Here is a 13,226-nt window from a genome sequence, read left to right on the forward strand (position 1 = left end):
TTATGCTAGATACCTACTTTCCATCAAATGCTTAATCCATATGCTGAAACTATTAGGAATTGTAAATTAATAATTATGAAATTCTGTGGTTCACTACCATGCATAACTTTGACCTGTACAGTTTCACAGTGTTAAATTTTACTCATATAAATATGTAGTAGAAGTCCAACTATAACTAGTTATTTGACATCACAGATTTTGACTGCCTCCAGTGTTACAAGTGTTTACATATAAAATTGTTTCATATGCAGTATTTAGCCTACTTTTCTTATTTTGAAAAAATGAAAGCAGACTTATGCAATCTTCATGCTGTCTGTGTGTCTGTGAATCCTCCTGAATGTCTAAACCAATCTTTATGAAGCTTGGCACCTAATCCCTCCCACCACTGTGTGCCTGTATGTGTATCTGTCCTATCATTGCTAGGTAAAGGCTCCCTTAAGTGTATCCCTCATTTCACTGCTAGGCTGACCTGCTGAGCAGAATTCCCATATCATGACCCTATGACAATCAAGTTGCCCCTATACATATACATAACTAGAAAAATGTAAACTGTTACGCATTTTTTAAATATCTTCATATCTTTTATTATACTATTTACTAATCATAAATCACTCCCACTATTGTACTCCTCATGTACGATATATCACGCAATGTGAATGCTGTCATATTTTAACTATATTTTATCTCAACATGTTTGTGTATTTGTTGTAATTGTCTTATGGTAATCTGTGTGTATTTGACAGGTTTTAAATTCAGTGCTGATAAGCACTATATTATATTTAAGCATCCTGTTGCACTCTACACGATAAATGATACAAACTATAACTAAAGATTTTATAGTGCTAGTACAGAAAAACCAAAATTGACGTGTGCAAAATAATCTACATACCAGACAGATATCAACGAGGTAGATGTTGATAATAACGAAGAAATAACAATGTGTTTTTTAAATGTTAAATTTTAGACTGGGTTCAGTGTGGCAGTAATGTAAGAGTATACACCTGATGATGGCCGTTAGAGGCCGAAACATGTAGTGTAGAGGAGAACAAGATCAAGGACATATAATATATATTGTTTGCACTTGGGACGGATTTTGTATCATTTATCTGATAAGCACATTTATGAATACTATGAAGCGCAATTTGTGTGTGCATGCATGCATATGTAGGCATCAGCTCGGTAAACATATTCCCATGGCAACAAATACATGCAAGAATAGAAGAAATGTTGGACTTGTGTGTCTGTGTATCTGTCTATCATTGCTAGGTAACAACTCGATAAACATATTCCCACAGCAACAAATAATTGTTGGAACTGTTGTTTTCTATGTGGTCTGTGTTGTATCAAAGGAAAGCAATTAGTTGTTCACAGAACTTCCTGTTAAATGTATGTATGATTCTGCAACATATAGTTTCACAAAGCTCCAATGGTTCATTGCATATCACCATTATATCATAAATAGAATAGACTTCAGGTCATCAACACTTTATCTGACAACCTACTTAGAAAACTTTTATCAGTATTTCACTTCTGCAAAGAGATCTAATTCCAACTCACATACACATTGTGTACTTTTCCATGTATTATTGTTATTTCATGCCACATTTCAGGGTCACATAATGCACAAAGGCTAAAACTGTGCCTCCTTTTCACAATGCATGAATGAATAAAATGCTTCAAATGGAAAACTGAAATAAATAATTAAAGCTGAACTACACCAGTCATAGGAAAGTACATTCTGCCATCTCAGTCACAGATTTAGGTTTGTCTTTATAGGGACTTGAACTCTGACCCCTCGGTCATCCAGGTTGTAGCCAGTCACTATACCGACTACGCTATCCCAGCTCCCCAGATATCTGTCAAAATACTACTGTATATGACAAGCATTCAACATTTTCACCATTCGCTGTAGACTGAATACAACTTTACACCCTTCACATTCTGTTCCTTCCTTCAAACTAAAGATCCACAATATCACAGCAATCTTTTACATATTTTCTAAACTGTTTTCATGAATGCTGAACTGTGATGGTCATTTATCAACTGATAAACTATGCAAATATGTCAGCCAGTTTAAGTACCATATATTATTTATAAATTATACATGATACTGGAAGTTTCTGACAGCCAGTCTGAATGTATCAAAGCTACTGTTTACTTAATGACATCAAAACCAACACCTCACATAAAATTGCACGATTTTATTGTTTCCAGCATGTGTTCTGGCTCCTGCCTTCAGCAGTCATCAGTTCTGCATTCTATAATGCCAAATCATTCAGAGTGGTTATTTCAGAGCTTTCAATGCTGGCTTATGTTCGGCATATTATTTGCATGTTTCCCTAACAACTTGTGCACATATTTGTCAAAATCAATATGAAGGTTATTACACAGGAGGTAACTGAGCTGACGTAGTTTTTAAATCCGTATCTTCCACACTTCAAACATAGTGGCCAAATAAACTTTTAAGTACCTTATACAAACTAAAGTTACTCATGTAAGATTTGAGGTTTTCACAGCAGTGACTATGAAGAAAGCAGTCTTCTGGGATGTGGCACTGTGTAGATGTGGTGTTAACCGACATTTCAGAGGAACATATCTCTTCACTTGTGGATTTTCTTATTTTCCCTTCTACCCTGAAGATGGAGGCGATAAGTTCCTCTGAAACATCGGTTAACACCACATCTACACGGTGCCACATCCCAGAAAACTGCTTCCTTTAAAGTTACTCATGTCCAAGAATTATGCAATAATGACATTAATGGGATATGGTGGTAAAGCCCCACATACTCCCAGCATTCAACAGATTCACACTCCATAACATTTAACCCAAGAGAATGATCCTTCCGAGATAATTATGTCGTCTGTGGGGTGAGCCCTAGCACTATATGAAAACACAAAACCTGAGGTTTGCAGGACACTGAATATTACGACTGTGGAACTGTGGTGGACAAATGGTTACTGACGCAGGTTTTACAGTGCATAATTTTGTTCCCTACCAGCAATGTTCAAAATTCACCTGTGGTAATCATTATAAGTGGGTTTTGCAGCCCATTTTAGGCCACACTACCAAGGGGCTTAGTCTCATTTCATTCAAAGTGACTGGATCTTGTATGGTTTCCAATCGTACTGCAATATTCATTCAAGGCAGCACACTCTTAGCTTGCTGCCTTCCTGAAGAGGGAAGACAGCACTAGCACAGGAAACACGGTTAACAATGGCAAAATTAATTAAAATTCAGATGCCACATATTATAAATGCAACCTACAAACAGACCAAGCATGTTGGCTGTTGCATCACAATGTGAGGACACTATCAGGTGATGATGACTTGGCAAGAAGGTACTTGTTCGTTTATTACTGCAAAAATAACTTTAGAACTGGGATGTCATTCATTGTAAGAAGAAGGGAACGTTGTTTCTCGGTTTCCATTCCACTCAATTGCATGCCATGAAACCAAGCAGCCTACTTTACTCTACTCCCTTAAAGGCAATGGAGACAACTGAAGTTATATTTTGTCAAGACTGTCATCATCCTTTTTTCCTGTGCCCTTCAATTGTCATTTTTACATTACTTATGTTTCCTAATATTCTGTTCACTTTTCAGCCTAATTTTCTTATTTTCTATGGACTTCCTTGAAATTTAGCATAAATATGCCACTGGAGACAACCCGATGATGAGTTTTTACTTCCTACAAACAAAATACAAACATGATGCCCATATGAGTTTCTGAGGTGTGCTGACAGGTAGCTGCGGAACAAGTGATTAGGTCAAAGTGGCAATATGATGGACTGGGAAAGTGAAACCTACACATTCTATCTACATTAACTTCTGAACTTAACTCTATACCAGTTTGCAGGCAATGTACTTATACTTCTGGCCAAGCAGCTAATGTTAATTACACAGACTCTGAGGAGCCACAATAGCTTAGTCCTCAAAGTGATTGGTTTTGAGAGATCAGAGGTTCCACAACAATGACTATGAAGAATAGTGTCTTGTGGGATATGACACCATGTAGGGTGGTAGAAGTTTACCAGTTTTAGGGATGAACATACTGCCTCCATCTTCAGGGCTGGTCTTCAGATTCTGATGCAAATTCATATATGGCACCTCTGCTACAAGGCTGTACCTAGTATTTCATTCACTTTAATTCACTTCAAAGGTTATTTTACTCAAGGACCCAAATGAATATACAGTAAAACTTGGTTATAGCAACATCGGTTTCTGAGACACCTTGTCTATTGCGTCACATATTCAATGGTACGAACTAATTCCTCATAAAGCAACTGTTTTTATACCTTGCTTAGTACGACATGCATAAATGCATCAACCTCGTATGTAACGTCATTTTCATTCCTGAATTTCTCTGATATCGTCATTGGAAGTAATTTAGAAAGTGTGTATTGGGCAAATAACAGGAAACAGATGAAGATAACTGATTATTGTACTCGTATCTAGGTACAGTAAGGCACAACAATTGATGTAATCTACTGTAATTTGGTGAGTAGGCCTACCTTTAATATACAGTATTAGTGCGGTGTGTATTGTCAGTGAAAAGCGCTGTAATATGTCTTTGATATTACACATTTGGGCAATTCCACGTTAATGTTACGTTAGTCTGTACTTAACTACGTATTTCACTAAAAAATGCAACATTTTAACTCGGTTTTTGGTAGATTTTTACGTGAGTAACGTAAGGCTACTGTGGAAGTGCCCATTTCGGTTACAACGACATTCGTTTATAACGACACTATTTTTAGGTCCCTTTGATGACGTTATAACCAAGTTCTACTGTATATACATATTTCTTTCAGTCCTTTGTTTTCATTTTGATGCTATATCAATAGCATCATGCAAGAATTTCATTGACTGTAATTTTTAAGGGCCACATATTCACACATTCCATACATGAGCCAATTTTTACATTATGTGTTAGCTGTATGTTAAAATAAAACTAAAATTACATAAAATGATGTACAGCTGAAGTATGGTACCTGTAATGTAAAAATATTACTAACAGCAGCTATGTGAGCAGCCATTCTTTTACATATCTACCAGATTACTTGATATCATATGTGACGACAGCAATCTTCATGTTCAATTGAATACTGCAGGATTAAACTCCGTGGCTTTAGTTCACAAGCGAACTATACCGATCCAGCAACCACCGCTTGTCGGTGAAGCTAGTGCCAACTTTAGCGGACAGGGGGTTTTGTTTGGTCAGTGCAATGAATCCCCATGGCTGTTAATTTCGGTTTTCTAGACTGGAGCCACTATTTCCTTGAAATAGCTCCTCAATTATCCTCAAGAGGCTGAGTGGACGCCGTTCCAGACCCACTACTTCTCAGATAATCTGGTAGCGCCGGGAATCGAGCCCGGACCTCTGACCACTAGACTACAGACGCAGTCTGAAAAATGCAGGATTACATCCTTNAAAGCAAACCATGAAGAAATTAAAACTGTTTTATACATTCATAAAGGCCAGAAAATTTGCAGTAACACTACAATTATTCTAAAAAATTAATGTATTTGTTGCAGAATATTAGATACTGGAAATGGAATTATGATTATTTTTTGGAAAGAAAATAATTATAATTATGTATTTACAGCCTACATATTCTTTATAGGACTAATCCAAGAATACAGAACATGTTATGATATAGATAATACTGAATGCAAGTACAAATATACAAAAACAAACTCCGTGGTTTTAGTCTGCAAGCGAACTGTACCGACCGAGTGACTGCTGCTAGTCAGAGACGTTAGTGCCAACTTTAGCAGAATGAGGGTACCACGCAGTCAGCGCAACGAATACCCATGGCCGTTAATTTCGGTTTTCTAGACCGGAGCCGCTATTTCCTCAAAATAGCTCTTCAATTATCCTCACGAGGCTGAGTGGACCCTGTTCCAGACCCACTACTAGCTCAGTGCAAGTACAAATATACATACATAGCTGTTACAGCTATTTACAGATACCTTACAAGCATATTATGTATTAAGGANTGCGAACTATACCGACCGAGCGACTGCTGCTAGTTGGCGAAGTTAGTGCCAACTTTAGCAGAATGAGGGTACCACGCAGTCAGCGCAACGAATACCCATGGCCGTTAATTTCGGTTTTCTAGACCGGAGCCGCTATTTCCTCAAAATAGCTCTTCAATTATCCTCACGAGGCTGAGTGGACCCTGTTCCAGGCCCACTACTAGCTCAGTGCAAGTACAAATATACATACATAGCTGTTACAGCTATTTACAGATACCTTACAAGCATATTATGTATTAAGGAAGAAGATAATTCTAGCAAACCATTACATGGCCATCGAAACAGAACTCCCTAGTTTTAAGATACATTAACTTGTGAGAGATGAAACAAGCAGGATACTATATATATATATATACNAACGAATACCCATGGCCGTTAATTTCGGTTTTCTAGACCGGAGCCGCTATTTCCTCAAAATAGCTCTTCAATTATCCTCACGAGGCTGAGTGGACCCTGTTCCAGACCCACTACTAGCTCAGTGCAAGTACAAATATACATACATAGCTGTTACAGCTATTTACAGATACCTTACAAGCATATTATGTATTAAGGAAGAAGATAATTCTAGCAAACCATTACATGGCCATCGAAACAGAACTCCCTAGTTTTAAGATACATTAACTTGTGAGAGATGAAACAAGCAGGATACTATATATATATATATACATACTGGGTGTTTCACGACTTTAGGGCATAACTGCAGGAGGTGATTTCCTAGGTCTCTGTGATTAAGAAAGTTCATATAAACATGTGTCAGATTTTGGACAGTTACGGAGTTATGACCGCTTTAAACTCAGAATAGAAGGTAACGATTACTGACAATAAATGGAACAAAATAATAAACCAGCATAATACATGACACATTTAAAGTATGAATGTAAAGTTAACTTCGTGAAATTACCTTTAATTTGAAATGATTGGTGCTTAAAGCTGATTTTCGAAAATGCCACCGCCGGCCGCAACACAGGCTGCCGCTCGGTTGTGAACCGTGCCGGACATACCAACCCACCCCGCCTTAGGTAGCTCTCATCTGTCGAGATAACGAGAACGCCCTGTCTGTAGCTGGCTAAAAATTGCGACCTGCCAGATGACAGACACGGTTCATATGAGGGCGTGTACGGGAATGAAAAACGGTCATAACTCCATAACCGTCCAAAATCGGACACATGTTTATATGAACTTCTTTGGTCACAAAGACCTAGGAAATCACCTCCTGCAGTTATGCCCTAAAGTCGTGAAATACCCTGTATATCTGGAGGAAGTCTCAAAGTTTTCTCTCTCCTTAACAGAGAGCCTCAATGTGAGCACTAGTGCAGGCCTAAGACATTCAAGTGGTACTGAGTTGTTATATCAAAGTATGTCTGGAGTAAATGTTGTTACAGCAGCATAAATTCCCTCTCACAGGTGATATAAATCACGGATTTTCTCTGTATACGCAATGTTTCTTTGCATATCACCACATGAAAATAATACTTGAAGTGCATGATCTGGACTTCTCAGAGGCCAGGTCAATGATCCACTTCTTCGAATCTAGTGATTGCGAAACCTCGCATTCAGAGCCTGAACTGAACCTCAGAAGTTAGATATGGTGGATCCTCATCATGCAGGAAAACAAATGCAGTTTATTCTTTATATGTGCAATGGCTTCACTTCATGAAAAAGCAAATAATTCAACCATGTCAAGATAAATGTTTCCCTTAATGGCGTTTTCTGCAAAAAAAGAAACATCCTACTACATGACCATGCAGAAATCCACACCACACATTCATTTTCAGGGCATATGTACTCAGAAACTTCATGTGGCTGTCCTACTCCCCAGATTCACCAGTTAATAACCATTAATGTGAAAAGTATTAGTCTCAGAAATTCTTCATCAGTTTCATACGTGTATGTCGGCCTAAACGGTGGCACGTTACAAGTACTCTAGACGTTTCAATCTTTTGCTACAAGAGCAAGTCATGCATTGCCATTCAGGCTCAGCAAGGCTCAAAATAAGTTCCCCTGAAAAGCAGAAGAGGCCACAGTTTGCAGGGCTCAAACAATACACATCAGATTCTGGGAAGCCCCCGAATAATCATCCAACATAAAATTCATAACTATGTTTAAAACGACAGTTTCCATCTCACAACAAATACACCAAATCTCCATTAGAAGGAGCAGCCTGCTGTGTTTAAGGAATCACTATTTGTTACAAACATAAGAATACACTCCACTACCCCATACGCATTCATGACGAGGTGCTTAGTTGAGCACAGGGACAAATTTACCTTTACCTTTTACACTCAGTGAGCAAAGTGTTGACTTTATTAATGTTCAAGCAAGTGGCACATATAGTAAACACTGAGCTTTAAAGAGTTAAAGAACGAAAATCATATCGCTGGACAGCTGTAATTATTGATCTCTCTGTATATGCCAACTTGACCTGGTAGCAAGCCCATAACCTGTGTGGCAGCCAAATTAGGGACACTGAACCAGTCCACTCACTACAGGAATCTCGTTACGTCTACTAATTTCACTTTCGAATAGGTGACTGCACATACTTTGATTCCGTTTCGGCATGCAGGCACACAAACATTGTGATACCCACGGAAAAATAGTAACTTCCCAGCTCGGGTGTCTGCATCCACTTCATCTGGGCCCTACATAAAATCCACAAAGCACAGGTCTTCCTATGATGTTGACAGTCACTCATTGGTCAAGACATTCCCGTCTTTTATTGAACATGGAGGCTCATTATCACATTCGAAATGGATCAGCAAGGATATCGTTACATCTTTGATATTTTAGAGTACATAAATCTACTGTCATCAATACATTCAGACATTTCATTTGAAAATATAAAAACGTGTTTATAAATTTATATAGTAAAACTCGTGCCTTCATAATTTCACAATTGAAAATAATAATTATGTACGACTTGAAATTTATCACAATTCTCAAATGCTGATAGGATCCATCTATATATGATGGGAAGTCATAATGTTTTAATTATCACCATAAGAAAATCACAATTTCAAAATATTATTCCATATAGGAGATAGCCCATTTCCTGAGCTTGCCGAACAGTCAAATTTTCCCACGCCAAGTGGAGAGAGGGAGCCACAGGAAGGGACAGAAGCAAAATGGCGACATTGGTTGAGAAAGTGGTGGCTCGTGCTGTAATATGGTTCCTGCATTTGCAAGGGAAGTCTACCAGGGAGATCCATGACCAGATGACCGCTGTGTATCAGGAAGGTGTACCATCATATGACACAGTAGTCAGGTGGAAGAGGCACTTTCATTGTGGACAGACAAACCTCGAAGTTGAACCCGGAAGTGGAAGATCTTTTGCTGAGGAACCGGGAATTGTGGCACAGGTGGAAAGCTTTGATCCTATCTGACAGGCGCATAACTATCGAAGCTATTGTTCATGAGGTCCTCATTAGCCATGCATATAGGATATTGGTGGGAAAGTCAGAAGGAAAGAGACCACTGGGAAGACCAAGGCGTAGGTGGGTGGACAATATTAAAATGGATCTTAGAAAGATAGTATGGGATGATATGGATTGGATTGATCTGGCACAGACTAAGGACCAGTGGAGGGCTCTTGTGAACACGGTAATGAACCTTTGAGTTTCATAAAATGCTGGGAAATTCTTGAGCAGCTGCATAATTTGCAGCTCCTCCAGACGAGCTCAGCTCTGTAAGTAAGTAAGTAAGTTTCATATGAAATAAAATTTGCAAATCTACTCTTTCTGGGATACCAAAAGATTTCTTTAACTTCGTGCACACAACATTCTTACATGTTCAACAGTCTCTTGTAATGCTTGCTATCTGGTATCTTATTCCTGCATCATATTAAAATCTTTCTGCATTGAATTCTGAGAAATCTAACTACAGACTCCCATTTCATAAGGAAATGATCAGTCCTATCAAGAACATTAGTTTCCTTCATGCTTCAAGTTACCATATAACCTGTTTTCTGCCTGACAACCCAGCCTAACAGAATGCAATGTACTTGCATGAGACATCAGCAAACATTTGTAATATTGGCACCATTACCTACTTATCAACTATGCTGTTCTCACTTACAACATGCAAATATCAGTTACATGTTATATTTTTGAACTCAACAGCTGAAAATGAATCTATTAATGAATTAAAATATCCAGCTTATATATATATACATACATACACATACACACATTTTTTGCATCTGTTACACTGTCTATTGCTTACTTACTTACTTAGTTACTTATGGAGCTGAGCCCTTCTTGAGGACATGCCAATTCTGCAGCTACTCAAGAATTTCTCACCATTTTATGGAACCCGAAGGTTCATTACCGCATTCACAAGAGCCCTCCGCTGGTCCCTATCCTGAGCCAGATCAATCCAACCCATACCATCCCATCCTATGTTTCTAAGATCCATTTTAATATTGTCCAGCCACCTACACCTTGGTCTTTCCAGTAGTCTCTTTCCTTCTGACTTTCCCACCAATATCCTATATGCATTCCTCTCCTCCCCATTCATGCTACATGCCCTGCCCACCTCATCCTCCTTGACTTGATCATTCTAATTACATTTGGAGAAGAGTACAAGTTATGAAGCTCCTCGTTATGCAGTTTTCTCCAACCTCCTGTCACTTCATCTCTTCGGTCCAAATATTCTCCTCAACACCCTGTTCTCAAACACCCTCAGCCTATGTTCCTCCCTTAATGTCAGAGACAAAGTTTCACACCCATACAGAACCACAAGCAAAATTATTTCTTACATGTTACATAAAATGTTTTTGTTCTGTTTGTCTTTCCACCAAATTACCCTGAAACTTTCATCTACATGCTGAAATGATGAGTATATGATTTTGCTATATGTGGTAACTGATCCTTGAGGTTTGTTACACATATTAACAGTTTTCATCTCTTGTGTTTCAGTTTGATGACAAGTTGTTATTTTTTTATGTTTGAACACTACAAGTTAAACAGCAGCATTAATCCCTATCAATACAGAATAACCCTCTGTGGCAACAGAATGACATCGATGACTATCAAAATTCACACATTCACACAGCATCCCCAACTCTTAGATAGCAGTAATGAAGAAAAGGTAAAGGTGTGAATAATCTGGCTGGCAGACAATTTGGATGAGTAGGGCCTTTCATTCCTGAATATGTAAACTGAAAGTGAGAGTACATTAATTTAGCCATGTATTTTTATTTTTGCTTTACTTTGGGAGGCTATCAGTATATAAAACTATATAAAGTATGTCTTGTTTCAAGACTGCAGTACAGCACCAAAGTTCTAATAGTCATGATGATAATAATAACTGGTAATATTTGTATTTGTGTTGATGATTATTATCACGATAACTTTACGTCATTTAAGTATAACACATACATCATGAGCACAAACTCTACACCACACCTATTCACTGCAATATTTCAGTAAACAACCAAACATACTCGTATGAAAATGTTAACAACATTAAAATATAATTAATCATACATGTGTCCAAAACTATTTATAATCAAAAACAATAATTAAATGTGTTAACGAGCCGTTAATTAGAGGCTAAAACAGTCAATATAACGTACATGACAACAAACATCCCCAAGAACAGACGCAACGCTATATTTCATTTTTCGAATTATCGTATTAATATAGTTTAAACACTATGACTCTTAAAATGCGAATGCGGTCTCATGTCTTTCACATACAAGCCTAGATCCTGTATATGACAGCGCGTCTTCCACTTTCTTGTCGGGTGTTGACAGCGCAGCTAAAATACTATTTCAAATAACCTACTCACCATTTTTGGGTAAATTTCTTATAACATTCACTGCAGCACGGAATTTTTCTTCTGTTGTCATTTCTGTGGCACGAAACACAAGCTACTTATCGCGACACTCTCCAGCTGAGCAACACAACATTCCACTACCACAGCAATTACAAGACTGGAACAAAAGAACATCACGCCACGTAATGTAATGGTTAACACGCGCTGCTCAAGGACGCTTCACGAGAGTTTACATGATGAAAAACTTATTGGAATATGTAGATAACCTTCACTAGAAATCACCCAACCTCTGCTTGCTCTTCCATCAATACACACAAACAACAAGAAAAGAAGCGAAAAGAAGCATACGTCTGACTCTTCTACTGACTTATGTGAGCATGCGCAGCAGCAATGGACTCTGCGGTACCAGAGGTACGACACCATCCGTGGTTCGCGTGATTCTTTACCTATTGAACATTACATGTCGCATCATTCTGAGCACAAAGAGAAGCCTAGACAAAAAAAAAAAAATACACCAGACATTTCGTACGTAAGGGGCTGTCCCTTATCTCAGTGCCTTGTCCCAGGGAGCAGGAAGTCATTTACACGGATAACTGTATCAAGAGTGATGGACTGGACATGCAGAAACACTTCCTCTTTGCGGAAACCCTAGGGAAGCAGTTACTTTGAATGACGAGAAGCTGGAACCAGATTTTTGAGAAATATCCTGTGAGGGTAGGATTGGTAGACTTCGGTACTGGCGGCGTTGAAAACTTTGGCTTCTGTTACCGGATATAAGTGTGTCCATCTTCAAAAAGGATTCTTTTAGTCGAAAGTCTGGAAACACCAATTACAAAAATGTGTGCTAATACTGTACTACGTTTCTCCTGAACTGACACAGAAATCGTTTTGCGGATTTTTCAAATCTGACGATGATTGGCTCCACACTTTTGAAAGGAATGCCTTACAATATATCTAATCATTTTTGTATTCTTGTTCCAGGGAATAAACTGCAGAAAAATATCCCTACTTTTAAACTAATTTAAATGTTTGAAGAAATATTACACTGTCAAATGGACTGTCTTTCATGGATAAAGGCAGAGTAAACATAGGTAAAATAGGTACATTTTCATAAGGCCAGATGTTTTCAATGACAAGCGACAATATTTCCCAAACGGAGCTTCGTTTATTTCGAATTTCTATCAAAATTACAAATCCGAAATGTGATTGTCTTTATGTAATATATTTAAACTGGAATTGTTCAAATTCTTGGAAAGAATAATTTCGAATAGGCCTACTTTCCAATCATAATGTTTCCTTGTGTTGGAATTATTAAAATGGGTTTAAATACTTCCAATGCCATTTATGTGGTTGGCGTTATTCTGCTTCTCCTCAACAAGAAAGGATATTTGCAGCACTAGTGACAACACAACT

At 38.0% G+C, this 13,226-nt stretch overlaps 1 protein-coding gene across 3 annotated transcripts in view; it reads right to left on the minus strand.

The window, feature by feature from the left end:
• The window catches only part of LOC111866893 (acyl-CoA-binding domain-containing protein 5A), a 44,327-nt gene extending 32,134 nt beyond the window's left edge, over nucleotides 1-12,193 (minus strand). The window contains exons 1-2 of one of the 3 annotated variants that reach the window (XM_023856239.2): nucleotides 12,101-12,193; nucleotides 11,826-11,970 (exon numbers count right to left, since the gene is read on the minus strand). In XM_023856239.2, coding sequence (XP_023712007.1) covers nucleotides 11,826-11,886 — 61 coding nt within the window. In that variant the 5' untranslated portion in view covers nucleotides 11,887-11,970; nucleotides 12,101-12,193. Of the gene's footprint in view, nucleotides 1-11,825 lie in introns of all 3 variants that reach the window. The other 2 variants (XM_023856238.2, XM_023856237.2) reach the window with 2 other exon arrangements.
• Between the last annotated feature and the right edge of the window lie 1,033 nt (nucleotides 12,194-13,226).

Source organism: Cryptotermes secundus, unplaced genomic scaffold (assembly GCF_002891405.2).
Source record: "Cryptotermes secundus unplaced genomic scaffold, Csec_1.0 scaffold810, whole genome shotgun sequence".
In the NCBI taxonomy this organism is placed as follows: Eukaryota; Metazoa; Arthropoda; class Insecta; order Blattodea; family Kalotermitidae; genus Cryptotermes; species Cryptotermes secundus.